General features: G+C 59.9%; 1 protein-coding gene across 7 annotated transcripts; it reads left to right on the forward strand.

Moving 5' to 3' along the window:
* CROCC (ciliary rootlet coiled-coil, rootletin) lies at positions 1-23,715 on the forward strand. Of its 7 annotated transcripts, none has more exons than XM_055704470.1 (36): positions 1-209; positions 1,037-1,304; positions 2,756-2,907; positions 3,733-3,918; positions 3,996-4,079; positions 4,163-4,254; positions 4,343-4,508; positions 5,004-5,110; positions 5,213-5,419; positions 5,495-5,591; positions 6,242-6,337; positions 6,508-6,654; positions 6,747-6,946; positions 7,638-7,799; positions 8,285-8,429; positions 9,125-9,493; positions 10,215-10,408; positions 10,484-10,611; positions 11,344-11,495; positions 11,696-11,797; positions 11,874-12,008; positions 12,801-12,932; positions 13,008-13,246; positions 13,822-13,981; positions 14,058-14,225; positions 15,076-15,412; positions 16,104-16,231; positions 16,305-16,425; positions 17,685-17,842; positions 17,920-18,123; positions 18,224-18,418; positions 18,499-18,648; positions 19,410-19,568; positions 20,968-21,099; positions 21,423-21,593; positions 21,668-23,715. In XM_055704470.1, the coding sequence occupies exons 3-36, from the start codon at positions 2,773-2,775 to the stop codon at positions 21,716-21,718; spliced, it is 5,409 nt and encodes a 1,802-aa protein (XP_055560445.1). In that variant the 5' UTR covers positions 1-209; positions 1,037-1,304; positions 2,756-2,772; the 3' UTR covers positions 21,719-23,715. The 7 variants fall into 7 exon arrangements, with proteins under 7 accessions (XP_055560445.1, XP_055560443.1, XP_055560448.1 ...); XM_055704468.1 differs by having other exon boundaries at positions 2,797-2,907; XM_055704473.1 differs by having other exon boundaries at positions 2,797-2,907; positions 21,468-21,593.
* The last annotated feature ends 364 nt before the right edge of the window (positions 23,716-24,079 follow it).

The following is a 24,079-nucleotide window of genomic DNA, read 5'->3' on the forward strand; positions in this document are numbered from 1 at the left end:
ATAATGCTTCAAAGCGAGTAATAAAATGGTTTTGATGCCAAATAAGAATTTTTTTACCTGCCTCCTTAAAGGCTCGGAGGGCCTGTGATGAGCTTTTGTGGTTCACCCTCCTTGCTGGTGTTGAGGAGACAGTGTCGGACAGCAAAGCACAACAGACGCTTGTTGCTTAGCAGTGGTTTTATGCTTGGGAAGAACTCTGGGCCGGGAAGGTAAGGCAAGGAATCGCGGGGGGGAGGGGGGAAATGAGGGTTCTTGTGTCCCTAACACTTGGGGTGAGCCTCGTGTCAGCTTCCACTTGGCTGGGGGGACCCCAGACGCCATAAATCCTCAATCCCATCAGCTGGTGCTGGCACTGTCTCCTCCTCAGCATTAATCAGTGGCTCTTTGGGGTGAGACAGCGTGCTGCCCCGGCTGCGGGGGGGGGGGGCGCATTTCCCTGGCAGAGGGTGGCTCGGGGTCAGATCTGTGATTTATTTTGGGAGCAGGGATGCCTCCAACCACCAGCACGGAGGATTTGGAGCTCCAGTTAGGGATTTACCAGTGGCTTTCCATCTGGGGTGGGGGCAAAAAGTCCTTAATCACCCCAGGGGGTAAAATTTGTCACCCTGGGGTGGCTGCGGGGAGGGGACACGTCCCCAGGCGGTTGTTTAATGCTGCTTTGCCCCATAGCAACCCTGGCATGCTCCACCCCAAAGCTTTTCCTGCCAGAGCAAACCCCTGGGCTTTAATGAGCTTAATGAGTATAGAGCTTAACGAAAGGGCTGGCTTACTCTCTCCGAGGAGCTCCTTTCCCTGGTGGGAGCCAGCACCATCCTGCCGGGGGGGGGACAGCACGGCAAAGTAAGCACATTTCCACCGATTTTGGGCATGGGGAAGCGCCGGGCACTGGTATTTTTTTTAATGTTTTCCTTGATTTTGCTCATTCCCCTCTCGCTCAGAGCCTTGTTGGTTGTTTATGTACAAAGCCCTGCTGGGCCGGGGGAATATTCGCTGATATTTTTTTTGGTGGTGGATGCTAAAACGTTGCTGTTCGCAGCCTCCCGGAGGCATTGGGACCCCCGAGGTGGCCAGGAAGAGGAGGGTCCCTGCTCTCGCCGTCACACAGTGAGGGGAAGGCCAAGATTTCAGGCTAATCCCGACCACGCATCCGCTTTCCGGCGACGAGCCGATACAGAGCCCCCAAAATCCCAGGAAAAGGGGCTTTGGGAGAAGGAGGCCACGGCAAGGGGGTGCAACGGGCTCGGCGGGCCCCCCCCGGGGACCCCATGAGTGAAGCGGAGCCCACGGCGGAGGCTGTGGTTGAGGTGGGGGGTCCCCCCTCCTGCAACGGGAACTGGCCACCGCTCTCGCGGGAGCGGCCACAGCGTGGCAAGGGCGGGGGGCAGGGGGGGCCCCATTGCAAATGGCACTTTGGCGGTGGGTTTTTGCAAGTGTCATGATCGCACGTTGGAAACCTGCAGCGGTTCTGCGATTGCAACTGTAAATCTGCACCGGTTTTGTGGTTGCAGCTGTAAATTTGTAGAGGTTTGGCGGCAGCAACAGTAAAACTGCAGGGGGGTTGTGAGAGCAACTGCAAAACTGTCGGGTTTGCAATTGCAGCTGCAAAACGGGGGGGTTGCAGTTGTGCCTGGAAAACTGGGGGGGGGGTTGCAGTTTTGCCTGGAAAACTGGGGGGGGGTTGCAGTTGTGCCTGGAAAACTGGGGGGGGTTGCAATTGCGTCTGCAAAACTGGGGGGGGGGTTGCAATTGCGTCTGCAAAACTGGGGGGGGTGTTTGCAATTGCGTCTGCAAAACTGGGGGGGGGGGTTTGCAATTGCGTCTGCAAAACTGGGGGGGGGTTGCAATTGCGTCTGCAAAACGACAGCAGTTTTGCAGTAGCAACTTTAAAGTTGCAGTTTTGTGATTGCAGCCGCTACTCCGCAGCGGTTTTGGGACAGCAACTGCAAATCCGCAGCAGTTTTGGGACAGCAACTGCAAATCCGCAGCGCACTTGTGATCATAATGACAAATTTGCGGTAGTTCTGTGATTGCAGCTATAAATCTGCAGTGGGTTTGTGATCACAAACACCAATTTGCAGCGGTCTTACATTTGCAACTATAATTCTGCACGTATAATTCTGTTTTGTGATGGCAACTGCAAATCTGCAGTGATTTTGCGACTGCAGCCATGAATCTGTAGCAGCCTTGCAATCGCAAACAATTTGGTAGCGGTCTTGCAGTTGCTGCTGTGGATTTGCAGCAGTTTTGTGACTGCAACTATAAACCTGCAGTGCTTTTGCCATCACAAATGCAGCTTTGCCTCGATTTTGTGATTGCAACTACAAAGCTGCAGTGTTCTTGCAATTGCAACTGTAATTCTGCAGCGGTCTTGCAATCGCAAACACAGATCTGCAGCCCTTGCAGTTGCATCTACAAAGTCGCAGAGTTTTTGCGATGGCGGCTGTAAATTTCCAGCGGTCTTGCGATTGCAGCTTCACATTCCAGCAGTTTTGCCACTGCAGACTGCATCGCTCAGCATGTCTGGGGTGCAGGGGATGCAGCGTTTGCAGCTGGGTGGGGGAAATGCTTTTCGTGGCCTTGGCCCAGCACGTGGGGAAGGCTCAGCCCAGCCCCCTTCCCTGCTGAAGGAACAAAGCAGCTTTTGGTAGCAAAAGGGCATCTTAGCTTCATCCCGGGGCCGGATCCCCATCCCGGGGCCGGATCCCCATCCCGCTGTTTTTCCGGAGCTGCCCTGAGCCCCGTCCCCGTCCCGCAGCGGCCGTCGCGGGGGCCATGTCCTCGCTGCTGTCCCTCCAGGAGGAGAACCGCATCCTGCAGCAGGAACTGTCGCGTGTGGAGGACTTGCTGGCTCAGAGCCGGGCAGAACGGGATGAGTTGGCCATCAAGTACAACGCCATCAGTGAGCGGGTGAGTCACCTGCTGGATTAACCCAAACCCACCCTTTTTAACCCCAAAACCAAGGTGATGCAAGCTGGAACCTTTGCATTCCCAATGCAATGCTCCGAGTGGGAGATGCTGCAGCATCTTGCAACGTGCTGATGCGATGGGGATTTCAGTGCCATGCGCCCGGCTTGTCCGGACCCGTCCTGGCTTGCCGGGGCTTGTCCTGTGGGATGCTCAAAGCACACCCATCCCTTTATCCCACTGCTTTTCAGGAAGCAGGACACACACACACACATCCCGTGGGCTTCTTTCAACTTTGCATCCCTTTACCGTGGCAACGGGGGAATTAAAAAAGGCCTTTGGGCAGCAGCCAGATGCTGAATGTGGCTCCTGGGGAGACCCAAGTTGAGGGGCTGCTCGGATTTGGGGGGCAGCCCCTCTGTTTGTGCCTGGTTATTTACAAAAAAAAGCAAATATCAGGAAAATACCCCAAGGCGAATGGGCGCTGCTGTGCCCAAGGATCCTTTATCCATCAGCCAGCCCACTGCAAACTGGGATGGGGCTTTGCTGAACCCTCAGATTCCAAGTTGGAATATTTTTAACCCCCAAAATTTCCGAATCATCCCCTTCCTGTGCGTGCAGAGACGGGGAGATGCAGAATTTGGGGAGATCTTAGCTTTGACTGTATGGGGGTTTGCTGTGGGACCAACCCAAAGCGATGGCTTTGGGATGGGACATTGCGAGTGAAGTCAGAGGATGCTCAGTGGGTGCTGAGGGGGATGTAGCAGCCCTGTGGGTGCAGGGGGTGTTCCAGGATCTCCCCTATCCCCCCACCCCACTCCATCCCAGCTGGAGCAAACCCTGCGGCTGGAGACGGGTGAGCGGGACGCGGTGGAAAGCCGGAGCCTGGCGCAGCACAACATCGAGCTGCGGCGGCTGCTGGAGGAGGAACAAGCCGCCTACAAGCGCAAGCTGCAGGCGTACCAGGAGGGCCAGCAGCGGCAAGCCCAGCTGGTGCAGAAGCTCCAAGCCAAGGTAAAGCCTTCTGGGGGTACACAAGGACATTTTGGGCCCCCCCACTTGGTGTCACCCACCCCGTCCCCTCTGCGCAGTTGTTGCAGTATAAGAAGAAATGTGGAGAAGTGGAGCAGCAGCTGCTGGAGAAGGCAACGGAGCTGGAGCAGGAGAGGCTGACAGTAAGGGAGAGTTTTGGGGGTGTCCCCTGCCCTGCCCCCACCCCCAAACTGGGGTGGTGATGAGGGGGCTGATGTCCCTGCAGAGCCAGCTGGATGCAAGCAGCTCCCAGCCGGAGGAGGAGAGCAGCAATGAGCTGGAGAACGCCTTGATCCGGCTGGAAGAGGAGCAGCAGAGGTGAGCAGGAGTCCCCAGGGAGCTGCGGGACCCCCCCCCCCGAGGTGACACTGATGCTTCGGCCATGTGTGCCCCCCCCCCGTGACAGGAGCAGCAGCCTGGTGCAGGTGAATTCGATGCTGCGGGAGCAGCTGGAACAAGCCAATGTGGCCAACGCGGCGCTGAGCGAGGACATCCGCAAGCTGACGGCCGACTGGGCACGAGCGCGGGATGAGCTGGAGCAGCGGGAGGCAGAGTGGAGGCGCGAGGAGGAGGTCTGGGGGGGGGGCGCGATGCTGGGGGGGCTCAGGGATCCAGCAGGGAGCAGAACAGGGGGTCACAGGGAGAGGGATGCAAGTCAGGGGGATGTGGCACAGAAAGGGATGCAGGGAGGGATGCTGGGCTGTGGGAGATGTGGTGGGGAGAGGGATGCGAGGCAGAGGGACGTGGCATGGAAAGGGATGTGGGGAGGGATGCGGAGCCATGGGAGATGCTGCACAGAGAAGGATTTTGGGGTGCAGGGGGTGTGGCACATGATGGGAGGGTGATGCGAGGCCGAGGCTGTCCCCCCTCTCCCTGTCTGGCGGGTGGAAGGGAATGGGGGTGAGGGGCTGCTGGCTCTGGAGGACTGTGTGGGCATTCACCGAGATTTGGGGACCAGAGGGCAGAGGGATGGGAGGCCAGGGGAGGTGGGATGCTGCGCGGGGGGGTGAGGCAGAGGACCTCGCAGCCCCCGTCCGGCAGCCGACGCGGCTCCATCCCGCTGGCAGTCCTTCAACACCTACTTCAGCAACGAGCACAGCCGGCTGCTGACTCTCTGGAGGCAGGTGGTGGCCTTCAGGCGTCACTTCGGGGAGATGAAAGCCACCACTGAGAGGTCAGGAGGGTCCCAGCGAGGCTCTTGGAGGATCCCCAAGGACCACCGGCTCCCCAGGGCTGGCCTGGGGTCCGATCCTGTGTCTCCCAACTTATGCTGCAGGGATCTGTCGGAGCTGAGCCATGAGGCGTCGCGGACTGGCAGGGCTGCCCACGCCGCCTGCCTGCACCTGGCTGCCAACCTGCGGCTGGCTGAAAGCCAGGCGGGTGCCGTGCGGGAGAAGCAGGCGATGCGGCTGGCACAGCTGGAGGAACAGCTGGCGGCACGGGCACGGGACACCGACCTGGAGAAAGCCGCCCTCGGAGCCAGGTAAGGGGGGGTTTGGGGGGGGTCAGAGGGGGGTGGCTCTGGAGGGTCCTGCTGCTGCTGGGTGCTTTGGTGCAGGCTGGCGGAGCTGGTGGCAGCCCTGGAGCGCCTGCGGGCTGAGGATGAGGAGAAGGAGCAGGCGGTGCAGGCGCTGACCCTGCAGCTGCAAAACCTGGTAAGCGCAGGGCGTGATGAGGGTCGGGGTGGGATGCGTGCCGCGTCTGGGGGTGCAAAGATGGCCCGCGGTTCATGCCAAGCTGCAATGCACAGCGCACACCGTGATGTGATGCATGCCAAGCTGTGGTGCTCGGTGGGGCAGGATGCGTGCCACGCTATGAGGCATGTCAGGGTGCAGTGCACGATGCACGTTGACCCATGCTGCACGCTAGAGCGTGATGTATGATGCACACCAGGGTGCAACGCATGCAGGGGCACGATGCACACTGCGCAGAGGTGCGATGCATGATGCATGCCGGGGTGCAGCGCATGCTTGGATGCAAAGCGCTATGTATGCGGGGCTGGGCTGCACCGCAGGGGGTGATGAACGGGCTGTGCTGCAGCGCAGTGCATGCCAGGATCTGATGCTCAGCAGGGCATGATGCATGCTAAACTCTGCACAGCGGCGCGCCATGCACGACACACAGCGGGGTGCATTGCACGATGCACACCGGGGTATGATGCATGCCAGAGCATGATGCCTGATGCGTGCTGGGGCATGATGCATGCTGTGGTGCGACACGTGATGCGTGCTGGGGGGTGATGCATGCTGGGCTGCGATGCCCTGTGTGCGCTGGCCATGCCTGATGCTGTGCTGGGGGTTTGTAGGAGGCCTCACGCGCCCAGGAGCCATCGCTGGCAGAGGTGGAGACGTTGCGCTCGGAGGTGGAGCTGCTCCATCAGACGCTGCAGGATATCACCCAGGTGCTGGGCACTCCCTGGTCCTCCCCATGCCCTGTAGCCAGGAGGGTCCCCTCCCCGCCTCGGTTTCCCCCTTCCCCGCCTCCCTGCCTCAGTTTCCCCCTCCTTGCCTCGGTTTTCCCCCTCCCTGCCTCAGTTTCCCCCCAGTGACAGGGCAGACCCTCTCCTCGCAGGCGGTGCTGGCAGATGACCCCGAGCAGCCACCGCCACCCCGGGAGTCCTCCCCGTGTCCCTCCACGTCCCCTCGCCGCAGTCTCTCACCCAGCACTGCCACTGCCGCTGTGCACGCCGCCCTGCGCCACCGCCACCTCCAGCTGCAGGTGAGTGCCAGGGGGCTGTGGGGGGAGGAGGATGATGATGATGATGATGATGATGATGAAGTCTGACCCCCCCGACCTTTCCCCCGTCCCAGGATGCCCGCAGCCAGGCAGAGGCCAGCCAGGAGGTGGCTGGGAGCTTGCGGCGGGAGCTGGAGGACAGTGAGAAGAGGCTGAGGACCCTCGAGCGGCAGCTGGAGCAGCTCAGTGCCGAGGCTGGGGGCTGCCGGCGGGCGCAGGATGAGGCCCTGTGCGAGGTGGCCCGCCTGCGCGCCGAGGCTGAAGTCCTGCGCAGGTACCCACTGTCTGTCTGTGTGTCCATCCCTGCGTGGCTGGCCCTGTGCTTGCATCCGTGTGTCCGTCTGTCCCTGTGTGTGCTGACCCATCCATCTGTCTGTCCGTCCAGCCCGGTGTGTCCCTGCACATCCATCCCTCTGCGTCCTGGCCAGTATGTCTGTCCGTCCATCCATCCCTTTTTATCTTTCCCTGTGTCCTGCTGCATGCCTGTCTGTCCCTGCGTATCCTGGCATGTCTGTCTGTCTGCCCCTTTGCATCTTTCCCTGTCTGGCCTGGTGTGTCCTCCCCTGTGCTTCTTGGCCTGTCTGTTTGTCCATCCCTCCATCCCTTTGCATCTCTCCCTGTGTGTTTCTGCATGTCCATCTGTCCCCGTGCATCAGCTTGTCTCTCTGTCCATCCATCCCCCTGGCCTGTCTGTCTGTCCATCCATCCCTGCGCACCCTTCCCTCTCTGTGCATCCATCCCTGGCTGTTTCACCCTGTCCGTTTGTCCGTGCACGCATCCCTGCACGTTAATCCCTGTGCATCCTGCCTGTCCATCTGTCTGTCCCTCCCTGCCTGGCTGTCCCTATCCATCTGTCCATCCATCCCTACACATTTATCCCTGTCCGTCATGCCGGCGCACGCACCTGTGAGCATCACCCTGTCCATCCACCCCTCCCCGTGTCTGTCTGTCTGTCTGTCTGGCAGGGACCGGCTGCGTGCGGAGGAGGCGCTGGCGGGGGAGCAGCAGCGGGCAGGTGCCCTGCAGCAGGAGCGGGCGCAGCTGCAGCGCTGGGGCGAGGGGCTGGAGGATGCCCGGGATGAGGCCGCCCGCGCCGCCGAGGCCGCCCGGCAGCAGCTGGAGCACAGGTGGGGGCACGGGGTTGGGGGGATCACAGGGCTGGGGGGGCCATGGGTGGGTGCTGCGAGATAGTGGGTGCTGCATCATCCCCCTCCCCAAGCGGGTGCTGCAAAATTGCAGTAGGTCCCCTCCCACCTCCCCCCAAATCTGGGTGCTGCAATTCCCCCCCCCAGCTGGGTGCTGCACCCCCCCACCACGTGGGTGCTGCAAAATCTCAGTGGGTCCCTCTGAAGCCCCCCCATATGGGTGTTGCCACCTCTTCCCCCTCCAAATTGGGTGCTGCAACTTCCTGCCACCAAGTGGGTGCTGCAAAACCTGCGTGGGTGTTGACCTGCCCCCCAGGGTCTCTCCCCGAGGTGGGCGCTGCCACCCCTCCAAAGGGTGGGGTGCAAATCTGCAGTGGGTGCTGCAAAACAGGGGGTGCTGCAGTGCCCCCCCACGTGGGTACCGCAACCCCCCCCTTCCCCGTGGGTGCCCCCATGGGTGCTGGCAGCCAGCAGCAGCTGGAGGAGCTGGAGGCGCAGCGGGCCGGGGCGCAGCAGGAGCTGCTGGAGGCGCGGGAGGCACTGAGCCGGGCCACACTGGAGGCCGAGGTGGCACGGGGTGAGCAGGAGGCGCTGACTGAGGCGCTGAGCAAGGTGGGTGCCCCCCTCCCCACCTCGTGGCCCCCAGCGGTGGGTGCACCCTCGTGCAGCAGGCTCGCTCCCATGCAGTGGGTGCAACCCGCAAGCAACAGGCTCAACCCATGCAGTGGGTGCAACCCCCTGCAGTGTGCAATTGCCACGCAGCGGGTGCAGCTCCAGCAGGCAGCAGGTGCAGCCTCATGCAGCGGGTGCAGCCTCATGTAGTGGGTGCAACCCCATGCAGCAGGCTTAGCTTTGCCATAGGGCAGTGGGTGCAAGCCATAAGCAACAGGCTCAACCCCTGCAGCGGGGGCAACCCTGTGCGGCAGGTACAACCCCGTGCAGTGGGTGCAACCCCCTCCATGCAGTGGGTGCAACACCCGTGCAGCAGGCTTACCCCTGCCACAAGGCAGCGGGTGCAACGCCATAAGGAACAGGCTCAACCCCATGCAGCGGGTGCTGCAGCGGTGCAGGCATGACGCAGAGTCCATCTGTTTTGCCCTGTCCGTTTGTCCGTGCACGCATCCCTGCACGTTAATCCCTGTGCATCCTGCCTGTCCATCTGTCTGTCCCTCCCTGCCTGGCTGTCCCTGTCCATCTGTCCATCCATCCCTACACATTTATCCCTGTCCGTCATGCCGGTGCACGCACCCATGAGCATCACCCTGTCCATCCACCCCTCCCCGTGTCTGTCTGTGGTCACCCGGCAGGCGCAGGGGAGCTGTGGGGTGCTGGCAGCGGCGCAGCGGGCAGCGGCAGCCGAAGAGGCCCGGCTGCGGGATGCCCTGGCCAAGACTAGCGAGCTGGCGGCCGGGCTGGCGCGGGAGAAGACGGAGCTGAGCCGGACCCTGGCACGGCTGGAAGAGGAGCGGGAGAGCGGCCGCATCCGGACGCGGGAGCTGGGGCAGGAGCTGGCGCTGCTGCGGGGGCGGCTGGAGCAGGGGCGCCGGGCTGGGGCGGCCGAGCGGCAGGGGCTGGAGCGGGCACGCAGGGCGGCCGAGGAGGGCTGCCGGGGGCTGCGGGCAGAGCTGCGGGTGCTGCGGGGCCAGCAGCTGCGCCTGCGCCAGCACCTGGGGCAGGTGGGTGACTGGGAGGGTGCTTGGGGCAACTGGGAGGGATAGGGATGCTGCACGGGGCATCTGGGATGGGGCAGGAGGACAACGGGTGGAGGTGGGGGCATGCACAGGGTAATGGAGGGATGGGGAGGGTGCTCGGGGCAACTGGGAGGGGCGGGGAGGGTGCTCGGGGCAACTGGGAGGGGCAGAGAGGGTGCACGGGGCAACTGGGAGGGGTGGGGAAGGTGCTTGGGGCAACTGGGAGGGTGAAGAGGGTGCATGTGGCAACTGGGAGGGATGGGGAAGGTGCAGGAGGCAGTTGGGAGGAGGGGGAGCGTGCACAGGGTAACTGGGAGAGTGCGTGGGGCAATTGGTGGGGAAAAGTGTGTGCATGGGGCAACTGGGAGGGATGAGAAGCATGCACAATGCAACTGGGAGGGTGAAGAGGATGACTGGGAGGGATGGGGAGGGTACATAGGGGAACTGGGAGAAGTGGGGAGGGTGCATGAGGGAACTGGAAGGGCTGGGTCGGATGGACAAGCTAACTGGCAGGATGCTGGGGAGGCTGAGTGGGGCCACTGGGAGGCATGGAGAGGGTGCACAGGGTAACTGGGAGGATGCATAGACTAACTAACTGGGAGGACCGTGGTGGATGCATGGAGCAACTGGGAGGGTGCCTGGTGTCACTGGGAGGGCGGGTGGGTGCTGGGGCGGTGGGGTGCCGCCGACAGCCCGTACCCCGCAGGCGGCGCAGGAGCAGAGCGCAGCGGGTGAGGCGCTGGCGCAGGCTCGGGGGGAGCAGGAGCGGTTGCGGGGGGAGCTGCTGCGGCTCAGCCGGGCCCGCGAGGGGCTGGCCAAGGAGGGGGCCAGCCTGGCCGTCCAGCTCGCTGCCGCCCAGCGCCATGGCCAGGATCGGGCCCAGGAGGCGGCTGGGCTCAGGTGGGTGCTGGTGGTGGGGTGAGGTGTTGCCCCCACCCCGCACCCGGCGTTTGAGCATGGTGGGTGTTCGGGCAGGTCGGAGAAGGAGGGGCTGGAGAGCAGCGTCTTCCAGCTGCAGCAGCAGCTCGCCCAGCTCAGCACCCGCAACCAGCAGCTGGAGGCCGAGGGCCGGACCCTGCTCCAGGCCAAGGAGGTGCTGGAGGGTGAGGGGTCCTGGTCCCCGCTCCATCCCTGCCACCTCTGCCATCCCCACCCAGCCGTCCCTATAGCTCTCCGTCCCCATCCAGCCTCATCCTCCTTCTTGTCATCCCCATCCAGCCTCATCCCCATCTTGGTCTTCATCCTTATCCTCATCTTCATTCCTATCCCCGTCTCCATCCCCATCCATCCTCATCTTCATCCCTGTCTCCATCTTCATTTTCATCCCCCTGTCCATCCCCATCCTCATCCTTATCTTCATCCCCATCTTCATCCCTGTCTCCATCTTCATTTTCGTCTCCATCTTCATCCCCCCATCCCCGTCTCCATCTTCATCCCCCCCATCTCCATCTCCGTCTCCATCCCCCCCGTCTCCATCCCCATCTCCATCCCCCCCGTCTCCATCTCCGTCTCCATCCCCCCCGTCTCCATCTCCGTCTCCATCCCCCCGTCTCCATCTCCGTCTCCATCCCCCCCGTCTCCATCTCCGTCTCCATCCCCCCCGTCTCCATCCCCCCCGTCTCCATCTCCGTCTCCATCCCCCCCGTCTCCATCTCCGTCTCCATCCCCCCGTCTCCATCCCCGTCTCCATCCCCCCCGTCTCCGTCCCCCCGTCTCCGTCTCCATCTACCTGCAACAGGGCCAGGACCAGCCCTCCTCTGTCACCGCATCCCCCCCCCCCCCCTCACTCAACCTTGCCCTCCTTGGGGGTCCCCACTGATGGGGGGTCCCCGCAGCGGAGCTGGGTGCGGTGCGGCAGGAGCGGGAGCAGGAGCTGGAGGTGCGGCGGCAGGCAGTGGCAGCGGCCGAGACAGCGGCGGTGACGGTGGCCCTGCAGAGCGCCCGCGATGCGCACCAGGACGAGCTCGACCGCCTCCAGCGCGAGAAGGTAGGCATGGGGCGACACAGATTTTTGGGGTGCAATACTGATTTTTGGGGTGCAATGGTGATTTATCTCTAGTGCAATGGTGATTGTTGGGGTGCCATGCTGATTTGGGGGGCGCGATGCTGATTGTTGGAGCGTGATGCTGATTTTTGGGGCACGATGTAGATTTTTGGGGGGTTCACTAGTGCTTCTGGGGGGAGCAGGAGGAGCTGGATGCCGAGCGGGGGCGGCTGGTGCGGGAGCAGGAGGAGCTGGCAGCTGAGCTGGCGGTGGTGCGGCAGCAGTGCGAGAGCGAGAAGCAGCAGGTGGGTGGCCCCAGTGTCCCCCCAGTCCCAGCTCTGGTGTCCCCCGCCCCCCCCGGCTGAGCCACGTGCCCCCCAGGCACTGGCGCTACAGGAGGAGGAGAGGGCGGCACTGGCGGAGACCCTGGGGGGGCTGCAGCAGAGCCTGGCCGAGGCCACGGCTGAGCTTGAGCAGCAGCGACGAGAGGTCAGCGGCCACCAGGAGAAGGAGCAGGTGTGTGTGGGGGGATGTCTTGGGACCCCCCCCCAGAATGGCACAGAGCCCCGTGTGGCCCCCACGGCAAGCCCCCATACCTGGGCATCCCCCCTTGTTGCAACCCCCGATGCCTAAGCATGCCTGGGCATCCCCCATGGCTCCCCCCCAGGTTGCAAACCCCCATGCCTCAGCATCCCCCATGGCCCCTCCATTGCAAACCCCCATGCCTGGGCATCCCCCATGGCCCCCCCATTGCAAACCCCCATGCCTGGGCATCCCCCATGGCCCCTCCATTGCAAACCCCCATGCCTGGGCATCCCCCATGGCCCCCCCATTGCAAACCCCCATGCCTGGGCATCCCCCATGGCCCCCCCATTGCAAACCCCCATGCCTGGGCATCCCCCATGGCCCCCCCATTGCAAACCCCCATGCCTGGGCATCCCCCTGCCCCGCCCCCCCTTCATTGCAAGCCCACATATGCCTGGGTGCAGCCCCCCACTGCAAGCCCCCCGTGCCTGGGCACCCCCCTATTGCAAACCCCAATGCCCAAGGCTCACCCCTGCCATTGCAAGGCCCACTCCACACCCCTCCAACCTGCAGTCCCCCTAGTGACCCCCTCCATTGCAGCCCCCCCCTCTCCCCATTGCAAGCCCCTGGTGATGGGGGGGGGATGCTCGCCTGTGGTACCCAAGCATCCTTATCCCCATTCCTGCACCATCCCCACTGCAATCCCCCCCTGCTGGGACCCCTACGCTGCCCGGGGGTGGTGGTGGTGGGAACTCAGGGTGTCGTGCCACACCCCCCCCCCAGAGCCTGGCAGCAGAACTGCGCAGCCTGCGAGTGCAGGCGGAGGAGACAGCGGTGGCCCATGAGCGGGAGGCGAAGACTCTCCGTGACCAAGTGATGGTGGCGGCCAAGCAGCGGGATGCTGCCCTGCGAGAGGTGAACACCCTCCCACCCCAGACACCTTCCCACCCCCCCAGATATCCCCCCTAACGCCAGGCACCCCGGCTGCAGGCGGAGGAGGCGCGGGCGCAGCTGCGGCTGGTGGCGGAGGCACGGGCGGCGGGGCGGCGGGAGCTGCTGGAGGCGCAGCGGGAGGCCCGGGAGAGCCGGGAGGGCCGGGAGGCACAGCGGCGGCAGGTGCAGGAGGCACGCCGGGCGCTGGGAGACGAGGCCAGGGAGAAGGAGGCCCTGAGGCGCTCCAACGAGGAGCTGCGGGCTGCACTGCGGCGTGCCGAGGGCGAGCGCATCAGGTGAGGGTGGTGGTCAGGGTGATGCTCAGGATAGTGGGATGCCCAAGTTGGGAGATGCAGGGCAATGGGGTGATGCTGGGGGTTGGGGTGGTGCTCAGGATAGTGGGATGCCCAACTTGGGAGATGTAGGGGATGGGGCGATGCTCGAGAGAAGGAGATGCCCAAGTTGGGAGATGCAGGGCAATGGGGTGATGCTTGGGACAAGGGGATGGGGTGATGCTGGGGGTTGGGGTGATGCTCAGGATAGTGGGATGCCCAAGTTGGGAGATGCAGGGAATGGGACGATACTCGAGGTTGGGGTTATGCTCAGGATAATGGGATGCCGAAGTTGGGAGATGCAGGGGATGGGGCGATGCTCTAGATCAGGGCATGTGTGAGGCGGTGCGATATTTTGGGTGCTCAGGGCTGGGGTGATGGTCGGGCCAAGGGACTGCTCAAATTGGGGGATGCAGGGGATGGTGTGATGCCTTTGAAGGGCGATGCTCAGGATGGGGAGTTGCCCAAGCTGGGAGATGCTTGGGGCCAGTGCAATGCCCCCGGGGGGTGATGCCAGCCCCTTCTCCCCCCTCCCGCAGCCTGAAGCGTGCCAGTGAGGAGAAGGAGCAGCGGCTGGCACTGGTGGAGGATGGGCGGGCGGCGGCAGACCGGGAGGTGACGGAGCTGCGGGCAACCCTGCGGGAGCTGGAGCGTGCCCGCCTTGACGCCCGCCGTGAGCTGCAGGAGCTGCGCCGGCAGGTGAGGAGGAGGATGGTGGGGACCCTCCCACCCATTCAGGGTGCCCCCAAATCACCCTCATCTCCCTCTTGGGCAGGTGAAGGACTTGGACAGCGAGAACAGCAAGAGGAGCAAGGAGGTGGGTGACCTGCAGGCACGCGTGGCCCTGGAGGAGCAGCGGGAGGAGGAGAGCCGCCGCGAAGCCTTCGGCCTCAGGCAGAAGGTGGCAGAGAGTGAGGCTGGCACGGAGGCCGCCAGGAAGGAGGTGGGAGAGTCCCCAAGGGTTCCCAACACCCTGTTGCTCGGTGTCCCGCATCCCAAAGTGTCCCCAGCACCCCATAGCTTGGTACCCTGTGTATCTAGGTGTCCCTGTCCTCTCACCCTGTAGTTGGTGCCTGCTGTCCCCAAGCATCCCCGTCACCCCTGTAATTGGTATCCTGTGGCCCTGGGGTGTCCCCACTATTCTGTTGCTTGATGCCATGCCCCTGGGTGTCCCTGTTGCCCCACTGCTCAGTCCCCTGTGTCCCTATTGCCCCCTGCTCTCTGCCCTGCATTCCTGGTGGTCCCTTGCACCCCCATTGCCCCCTTGCTCTGGGCCTGATGTCCCTGCTTGTCCCCATCACCCCACTACTCCATCCCCTGCATCCCTGGGGGGGTCCCCATACATCGTTGCTCCAGCCCTTGCATCCGCATCATGCCGTTTCTGTGTCCCCTGCATCCCTGGGAGTCCCAAGCTCCATCCTTGGGGGTCCCCCATCACCCCATTGCTCCATCCCCTGCATCCCTGGGGGTCCCCATCACACCATTGCTCTATCCTCTGCATCCCTGGGGGTCCCCATCACACCATTGCTCCATCCCCTGCATCCCTGGGGGTCCCCATCACACCATTGCTCCATCTCCTGCATCCCTGGGGGTCCCCATCACACCATTGCTCCATCCCCTGCATCTCTGTTACCCCATTGCTCCATCCCCTGCATCCCTGGGGGTCCCCATCACCCCGTTGCTCCATCTTGCATTTCCATCACCCTGTGCTCCATCCCTTGCACCCCGTCACCCGCTCCGCACCCTGCACCTCACCCCTCCCCATCACCCCCTTCCCACCCAACCCCTCCCAGCTCCAGCACCTGCAGCGGCGGCTCTCAGAGGCGGAGGGCGAATTTCGGCAGCGAGAGAAGGACCTGGCCCGCAGCTTGGAGGAGGCTCGGGGCAATGAGAAAAAGCTGCTGGCTGATGCCCGCAACCTGCAGCTGAAGGTGGAGGCGGCGCGTGGGGAAGCGGCCGAGCTGAGCCTGCGCCTGAGCGCGGCCGAGGGTCGGGCACAGGGACTGGAAGCTGAGCTGGCCCGTGGCGAGGCACTGCGCCGCGCTGCTGAAACCCGCCTGGGAGGCCTCCAGTCCGCCCTGCGCCGTACCATGGGCATCGGCCGGGCACAGGCTGGCTCCCCGGGCAAGGGTGAGTCCTTGGGGACCCCCGGTGCCCCAGCCCGTGCTTAGGGGAAAGGGGTTCATCCTGCTGCAGTGCATCCCGCTGCTGTGCTCCAGCCCCTGCTTCCCTGGGGGTCCCCCAAGTCTCATTGCTCCATCTCTTGTATCCCCCATACCCCACTGCCTGCTCCAGCCCCTGCTTCCCTGGGGGTCCCCTATATCTCATTGCTCCATCTCTTGTATCCCCCATACCCCACTGCTCCACCCCCTGCTTCCCTGGGGGTCCCCTATATCTCATTGCTCCATCTCTTGTATCCCCCATACCCCACTGCTCCACCCCCTGCTTCCCTGGGGGTCCCCTATATCTCATTGCTCCATCTCTTGTATCCCCCATACCCCACTGCTCCATCCTCTGCTTCCCTGGGGGTCCCCTATATCTCATTGCTCCATCCCTGGGGGTCCCCCATCACCTCATTACTCTGTCCCCTGCATCTTCATCACCCTGTGTGCCGTCCTTTGCACCCCATCACCCTGTTGCTGTATCCCCTCCATCCCTGGGGTCCCCCATCACCCCATTACTCCATTTCTTACATCCCCAGGGGTCCCCTGTGTCCCACGGGTGCATCCCACTGCAGCGCATCCCACTCCAGCTTCCGGTCCTCCCTTGGGTGCTGCGCCCCATTGTCCCCATGCCACCCACCCTGTTTGTCTCCATACAGGTGAGGGACCAGGGGGGTCGGGGAGCCCCAGCTCATCCCCGGACCCGGATGCAGCGGCTGAGCCCGAGGCGGTGCGGGCAGCCCTGCGGGAGTTCCTGCGCGAGCTGCAGGATGCGCAGCGGGAGCGGGTACACCTCCCCCTTCCCCTGCCCTCCCCCCATCCCCAAAAAGCCCCTTTCTCACCCCTTTTTCTCACCCCAGGAGGAGCTGCGGGTGCAGGTGGACACCCTGGGCCGGCAGCTGGAGGAGGTGGAGGAGGAGCGGGACAGTGCCAGTGCCCGGGCGCAGCAGCTCCAGAAGCTGGTGGCTGAGAGCGAGGAAGGTGATGGTTTTTTTGTGGGGAATCCCCCCCCAAATCGTGGGGTTTGGGGTGATTTGTCCCATGCTGGCGCCTCGCTGGCGAGCGGGAGCTTTTGGGGAAACAGGCATGGGGAGGGTGGCGATGCTGCTTGGGGCTGCAGCATGCTTGGTGGGATTTCCCCCATGCACGACCCCAAAATCCTGCTAAAATCAGTAAACCTCCCATGGACCCCAGTAAAACCCCTATGCATGCCCAGTAAACCCAGTAAAAGCCCCCACACATCGCCTGTAAACCCCAATAAAATGGGTAAAGCCCCTCTACGTCCCCTGTAAGCCCCAGTAAAACTGGTAAAAGCCCCTGTGCAGAGCCATAAATCCCAATGAAACTGGTAAAAGCCCCTGTGCAGAGCCATAAATCCCAGTGAAACTGGTAAAAGCCCCCGTGCATCGCCCGTGAACCCCAGTGAAACTGGTAAAAGCCCCCGTGCATCCCTCATAAACCCCAGTGAAACTGGTAAAAGCCCCCGTGCATCGCCTGTGAACCCCAGTGAAACTGGTAAAAGCCCCCGTGCATCTCCCGTGAACCCCAGTGAAACTGGTAAAAGCCCCCGTGCATCCCTCATAAACCCCAGTGAAACTGGTAAAAGCCCCCGTGCATCACTCGTGAACCCCAGTGAAACTGGTAAAAGCCCCCGTGCATCGCCCGTGAACCCCAGTGAAACTGGTAAAAGCCCCCGTGCATCGCCCGTGAACCCCAGTGAAACTGGTAAAAGCCCCCGTGCATCGCCCGTGAACCCCATTAAAACTGGTAAAAGCCCCCGTGCATCGCCCGTGAACCCCATTAAAACTGGTAAACCTCCCCGTGCATCGCCCGTGAACCCCAGTAAAACTGGTAAATCCCCTGCGCATCCCCTGTAAACCCTAATAAAATTGATAAAAGACCCACGCATCCCCTGTACACCCAACTAAAACTGGTAGAACCCCTTGTGCACCCCCTGAAAACCCCAATAAAATTCCCACGCAACCACTGTAAACCCAACTAAAACTGGTAGAACCCTCTGTGCATCCCCTGTAAAGCCCAATAAAATTGATAAAAGACCCATGCAACCACCTGTAAATCCCACTAAAACTGGTAGAACCCCCCTGTGCAGCCTTCATAAATCCCAGTAAAATGGTAAAACCTCTTTGCATCCCTCATCGACCCGAGTAACGCTGGAACTCCCCTGTGCATCCCCCATGGATGCTCTGGGGAGGTGGGTGACAATGGGGTGGCTCTGGCAGGGCGTCGCAGCACGGAGCTGAGCAGCACCCAGGCCACGCTGCTGCTGCAGGAGGAGACGCTGCGGCGGGGCGAGCGGGAGCGGCGGGCGCTGCGGGAGAAGGTGGCGACGCTGGAACGGAGCCTGCATGCCACCGAGGGCGAACGCCGAGCCGCCCAGGTGGGCATCGCCATGGGGGTGGGGGGGCCGCATCCTGCCCCTCTCCTGCTGTGTGCCAGCCACCCCGTGCCTTGCAGGAGAGGCTGAGCGCGGTGAGAGCCAGCGAGGCCGAGCTGCAGGATGCCAAGCGGCGGCTGGAGGTGGCGGAGAGCCGGAGCACCCGGCTGGAGCTGCAGCAGCGGGTGCTGGAGGGCGAGCTGCAGCGGGCACGGCTGGCCCTGGGCGAGCGGCAAGCGGAGGCACGGGCGATGCAGGACCGTGCTGAGCTGCTCCAGAAACAAGTATCCACGCTAATTCTTCCAAATCCCCATTGGACAGATAATTTTTTTTTTTTTTTTTTGGTAACGCTTATATTTAATTTTGCTATGGTTTGGGGTCTAGCTGGCGGAGAGCGAGCAGCGCGCCGGAGCTTTGCAGCTGGCGATGGAGCGGTTGAGCGCGGTGCTGGCGGAGAGTGGCTCAAAGGACGATGCACCGAGCACGGCAGCGTTGGCCGATGTCCCCGTGGTCCATGAGCAGCTGCTGCAGCTCCAGAACGCCCTGGCCGCTGGCGAGCTGGACCGGCGGGCGCTGCAGGTGGGAGTGGACACCCTGGGGTGGGGTGACACCAGGGTGTCTTGGCGTAGGGGTCACTGGGGGGGTCCCCTCCATGCCAGGAGGGGCTGGAGGTGGCACGGCAGGCGCTGGCGGAGGCGCGGGAAGAGAAGGGAGCGTTGCGGGAGCAGCTGCAGGGATTGCGGGAGGAGCAGGAGGTGCTGCAGCGGAGCAAGGAGGAGCTGGAGGCGCAGGTCCGGCAGCAGCAGGAGGTGAGCGGGGGTGGCTGCACCCCACATGCGCCATCCTTTGCCCCCATGCAGCACCCTGCACCCTCTTGCATGCCCCACGTAGCACTCTATTGCCCCCTCCCCTGCATCCCATTACACCCTATTGCCCCCATATAGCACCAGCACCCTTCTGCCCCCCCCAGCACCCTGCTGCCTGCACGTGCCCCATGCAACATCCTGCACCCTCTTGCCCCTCTGCATCCCCTGCACCCTTTCCCACCCCCCTACAGCACCTTATTGCCCCCTTATAACACCAGCGCCCTTCTGGCCTCCTGCCAGCACCCTATTGCACCCTCTGCCCCCGCTCCCAGCACCCTATTGACCCTGTGTAGCACCCTACACCCTCTTGCCCCCGCTCCCAGCACCCTATTGACCCCGTGTAGCACCCTACACCCTCTTGCCCCCCCTCCAGCACCCACACTGCACCAAGCACCCTACTGACACCCCAGCGCCCTACTGCCCCCCTGTAGCATGCTCTTGCCCCCTCAGCATGCTACTGACCCCATGCAGCACCAGCACCCTACTGACCCCTTGTAGCACCCTCTTACCCCCCCCAGCACCCTGTTGACCCCATGAAGCACCAAGCACCCTCTTGCCCTCCCAGCACCCTACTGACCCCGTGCAGCACCAAGCACCCTCTTGCCCCACTGTAGCACCCTCCTGCCCCCCTGTACCACTCCCTTGCCACCCCCCAGCACCCCTTACCCCACCGTGGCGGGGGCCCTGGCTGACCCCCGGTGCAGGCGCTGCGGCAGCAGCAGCAGCAGCACGGGGGGCTGCAGCAGCGGGTGGGCAGCCTGCAGCGCGCCCTGGCCCGCACGCAGGGCGAGAGGCGGGAGGCCGAGCGCGTCGCCCTGCGCCTGGAGAAGGACAGGAGCGCCCTGAGGAGGACCCTGGAGAAGGTGAGGCCGCGGGCAGCACCCTTGGGGGCCGCGGGGGCTGGCACCCAGCGCAGCAGGAGGCAGCACTGGGGGTGCAGGTTGAGCGTAAAGCCCCGAGCCCGGCTCAGCTATAGGGTGTTTATACATATCTTGCACACTGTTCCGCTACGCGTAAGGTCTATGGCACTTAAAATATATATATTTGCATATAAATATATACAATAGAGTATTTTTTTAATCTGCTGTATTTTTATATTTATTTTCTGCTGTATTTTATATGTAAAATAGAGATAAAATAGATCTGCTATATTTTTATTTATAGCCTGCTGTATTTTATAGGTACTATATATTATTATCTGCTGTATTTTATAGATATATATATTACCTGCTGTACTTTTTTTATGTTATCTTACCTGCTGTATTACATATGGCACATATACATTATTTGCTATATTTTATATGTAAGATATATATAACCTGCTATAGTTTTTATATATTATCTGTTATATTTCATATGTGCTCTCTCTATGCCATATTTTATATGTAAGACACATATATTGCCTGCTATATTTTTTATATATTATATCTGCTGCATTTCATATGTGCTTTCTCTATATGCCATATTTTATATGTAAAATATATATATATTACCTGTTATGGTTTTTATATATAGCACCTATAAAATATAGCAGGTAATATCTTACGTATAAAAAATAGTGAATATTTATGTTACCTGCTGTACTTTTTATATATGTTATCTGTTATACTTTGTGCTCTCTATATATGCTATACTTTATATGTAATATATATTACCTGCAATAGGTTTTATATATAGCACATACACAATATAGCAGATATGTTTGCTATATTTTATATGTTATACATATATACACTAGCTGCTATAGGTTTTATATATAGTATGTATACAATATAGCAGATAATGTTTGCTATATTTTATATGTAATATATATACTAGCTGCTATAGGCTTTATGTGTAGCACATCTAAGATACAGCAGATAGGTTTTATATATAGCACATATAAATATATTATCACAGGTAATATATATATTTTACATATAAAATACAGCAAATATATGTATTATCTGTATATACATATTCTAAAAATACACATTTTATATGTAATATGTGTATTGCGTATATACCTATATACACACATATGTTACTTGCTATAGGTTTTAGATATATAATCTGCTACATTTTATAGGTAAAATGTGTATTTTTTTCTGCTGCTAGAATTATTCTTTATGTCACCTGCTATATGTTACAGGCGCTATATGCATTATACGCTGTATACCTGTAATATATATGTCTGTAACCTGTGATGCTGGGCACGTGGCACTGTGTGTGGCGTCGTGGTGCCATCCCATCCCATCCCATCCCTGTATCCCCATCCCGCAGGCGGAGCGGGAGGCGCTGCGGGCGCGGGAGGACTCGCTGCGGCTGGAGGCGCAGAAGGGCGGCCTGGCTCGTGCCCTGGGCACGGCGGAGCGGGAGCTGGCGCGGGCACGGCAGCGCATCCAGCTGCTGCAGGTGGGTGCTGGGGGCGGGGGGGGGGCACCCCGGGGTGCTGCCTGCTCGCTGCACCCTTCGCTTGGCAGCAGGAGGGTGCTGGGGTGCTCCGGGGGCTCGTCCCAGCTTGCTTGGAGGGTTGTACTGGGAGTGTGCTGGGCTCTTTTTGGGGTGCTTCCCATCTCAGAAGGATGCTTGCACTGGGATGGTGCTGGGCTCATCCCAGTTTGGAAGGATGCTGGTGCTTGCACTGGGGCAGGGCTGGGCTCATCCCAGTTTGGAAAGATGCTGGTGTTTTGTACTGGGATGGTGCTGGGCTCCTGCGGGCACCCCTCCCAGTGCAGGGCCCACCAGTGACCAGCTGTGGGATGACTGGCACCCCTGGGCAGGCACCGGCACCGCAGCCCCCGTCGCCCCTGAGCCCCGCGCCCACCGCGGCGCTGCAGCGGGAGCTGGACCGCCTGCGCATCACCCAGCCAGCGCCGCAGCATCGCCACCGTGGCCTGGAGGAGCAGGTGAGGGGGCGGGGACACGGGGGCACGGGCCATGTCCCCTCCTTGTTGCGACCCCCATCTCCCCCCCCTTGCAGATGGCGCTGCTGAAGGGGCAGGAGCTGCACCGTCACCCCAGCACCATCTAGCCCGCCCTCCCCGAGACCAGCACAACTCAGCTCACGGGTGGGGGTCAGTGGCCCCAGCCCCCCGCCTCAACACACACATCGATTTTCACCTCATCATTCCCTTTTCTCAAGCAAAACCGTGCACTTTACCAATGAGATGATGCCACTCGTGTATTTTCAGGATAGGTTGGGACCTGAGGGGAAGTTTTTCCCATTTTTCTATTGCGATTTTTAACAAAAAGTTTGGAAATACTGATTTTTTTAGCCCCAGGAGAACCCTGTATATATTCCACTTGATTTATCGTGATGCTCCTCCCGCCTCACAACCTCGACACTCATTTTTCCCTTTTTTCTACAAAAACACACCTGCTCTAAGGCGGTGGTTTTTGGGGTGGGGGGTGTTTTGGGGATGCCCAAATGGCTGTCTGCTGGGGCGCAAGGCTTGATTCAGGTCCCTAAATGATAGCAAATGAATAATAAATAATAACAAATTAATAATAAATAACAGCAATCAACAGTAAATAGCAAGGAATAAATATTAAGAAATACTAATAAATAAATTATTTTTATTATTATTAGCACCGGGGCCATGAAGCAGCACCGTGCTGGGGTGCCACTGCCCTCCCACGTGCTCCCCAGCCCGTGAACTGGGAAGCCCACCCCGGGCAACTTTCTGTAAGGGAATTGGAAAATGTAAGGACCACGCGCTGCATCCACACTCTCTAAGAGAGGGGTATGCTATAGGGCTGTAGATAAGAGAATTGCAGCCTCTGTAAGAGCTACATGCTATAAAAAGAGAGCTGCCCCCTGTGTAAAGGTATACACCTTATAGAGCTGCCCCCTATATATGAGCAGGTGCAATATAAAGAGGGCTGCACGCTATCTGGGTTGCACGCTATAGAAGAGAACTACATGCTGAAAGAGCTGGAGGCTGCACACGTGGTGTAAGAGAGCAGCACAGTATATAAAAGAACTATATCCTATATGACCTGCACACTATATAAGCAAGCTCCACCCCATATAAGAACTAGATACCGAGAGCTGCATGCTATAGGGGTTGCACACTATACAAGAGAACCACGTGCTATATGGGAGCTACACCCAGAGCTGTATATGCGATATAGGTGCTGCATAAGAGCTGCATGCTATAGGGAGGAGCTGAATGCTGTACATGCCAGCTGCACAGTATGTAAGAGAACTGTATCCTATATGGGCTACATGCTGCGTAAGGGAACTGCACGCTACATGCTGTATGAGAACTAGATACTGACAGGTGCATCCTATATGAGCTATATGCTATATAAGAGAACGGATATATATATATATAATATATATATATATAAGCAACATGCTATATAAGAGCGCTGTTCACTATATACGACCACAACACAATTCCCTGTGAGGGACCTGGAGAAACTCCCCACGCCGAACCCCTAAAGCCCAAACTATTTTCTATAAGTGACCCAGACCCCAACCCTCTTTCTATAGGGGAACCTGAGCCCTAAACACTGCAGAGCCCCCTCCTCCCCCCTTTTCTATAGGGGAACCAGGCAACACCCCAGCATCAACCCTCCAAACCACAGAGCAGCTTCTGTGAGACTCAGAAACGTGCCCCAAACGCCTCTATACAGCACTTTTTTCTATAAGACACCCCCCCCAAACTAAGCCCCCCCCAAGCTGCACTATTTCCCCCAACTACTCCAAAATCAGCTATTTTACAAGCCCCAAAACACCCTGAAAACACCCCAAAACCATCATCCACAGCCCTTCCTCCTGTGCACGGGGCTGGATGGCTGGGAATCACTTAAATCAGCAGCAACCCCCCCCCCCCAAAGTTAGACCCTTCCCAAAAAATCAGCCCCCCTCCAAAGAAATCTGAAATCTTCCCCAAAAGTCAGAAATCCACCAAAAAATCAGAACCCACTCCCCCAAAAAGTCAGAAAGCCCCCAAAGAAATCAGAAGTCTTCCCCCCAAAAAATCACAAATCCATCAAAAAATCAGAACGTCATCCCCCAAAAAGGCAAAAAGCCCCCTCCAAATTAGACCCTCCCCCAAAAATCAGCCCCCCCTCCAAGAAATCAGAAGTCCTCCCCCAAAAAATCAGAACCCCCGCCCAAAAAAGGCAGAAAGCCCCCCCAATTAGCCCCTCCCCAAATAATCAGCCCCTTCCCAAAGAAATCAGAAATCCTCCCCCAAAAATCAGAAATCCACCAAAAAATCAGAACCCCCTCCCCCAAAAAGTCAGAACCCCCCCCAAGAAATTAGACCCTCCCCAAAGAAATCAGAAGTCTTCCCCCAAAAAAATCAGAAATCCATCAAAAAATCAGAACGTCATCCCCCAAAAAGGCAGAAAGCCCCCTCCAAATTAGACCCTCCCCAAA

This window comes from Falco cherrug, chromosome 3 (genome assembly GCF_023634085.1).
Source record: "Falco cherrug isolate bFalChe1 chromosome 3, bFalChe1.pri, whole genome shotgun sequence".
Taxonomy (NCBI): Eukaryota; Metazoa; Chordata; class Aves; order Falconiformes; family Falconidae; genus Falco; species Falco cherrug.

Excerpts from the sequence above, each read along its gene's own strand:
- CROCC (XM_055704468.1), top strand. The coding sequence starts at position 1,266 with ATGAGTGAAGCGGAGCCCACGGCGGAGGCTGTGGTTGAG. Across the intron at positions 8,430-9,124 it reads TGACTGAGGCGCTGAGCAAG|GCGCAGGGGAGCTGTGGGGT; the intron begins GTGGGTGCCCCC and ends GTCACCCGGCAG. Across the intron at positions 10,612-11,343 it reads GGCCAAGGAGGTGCTGGAGG|CGGAGCTGGGTGCGGTGCGG; the intron begins GTGAGGGGTCCT and ends GGGTCCCCGCAG.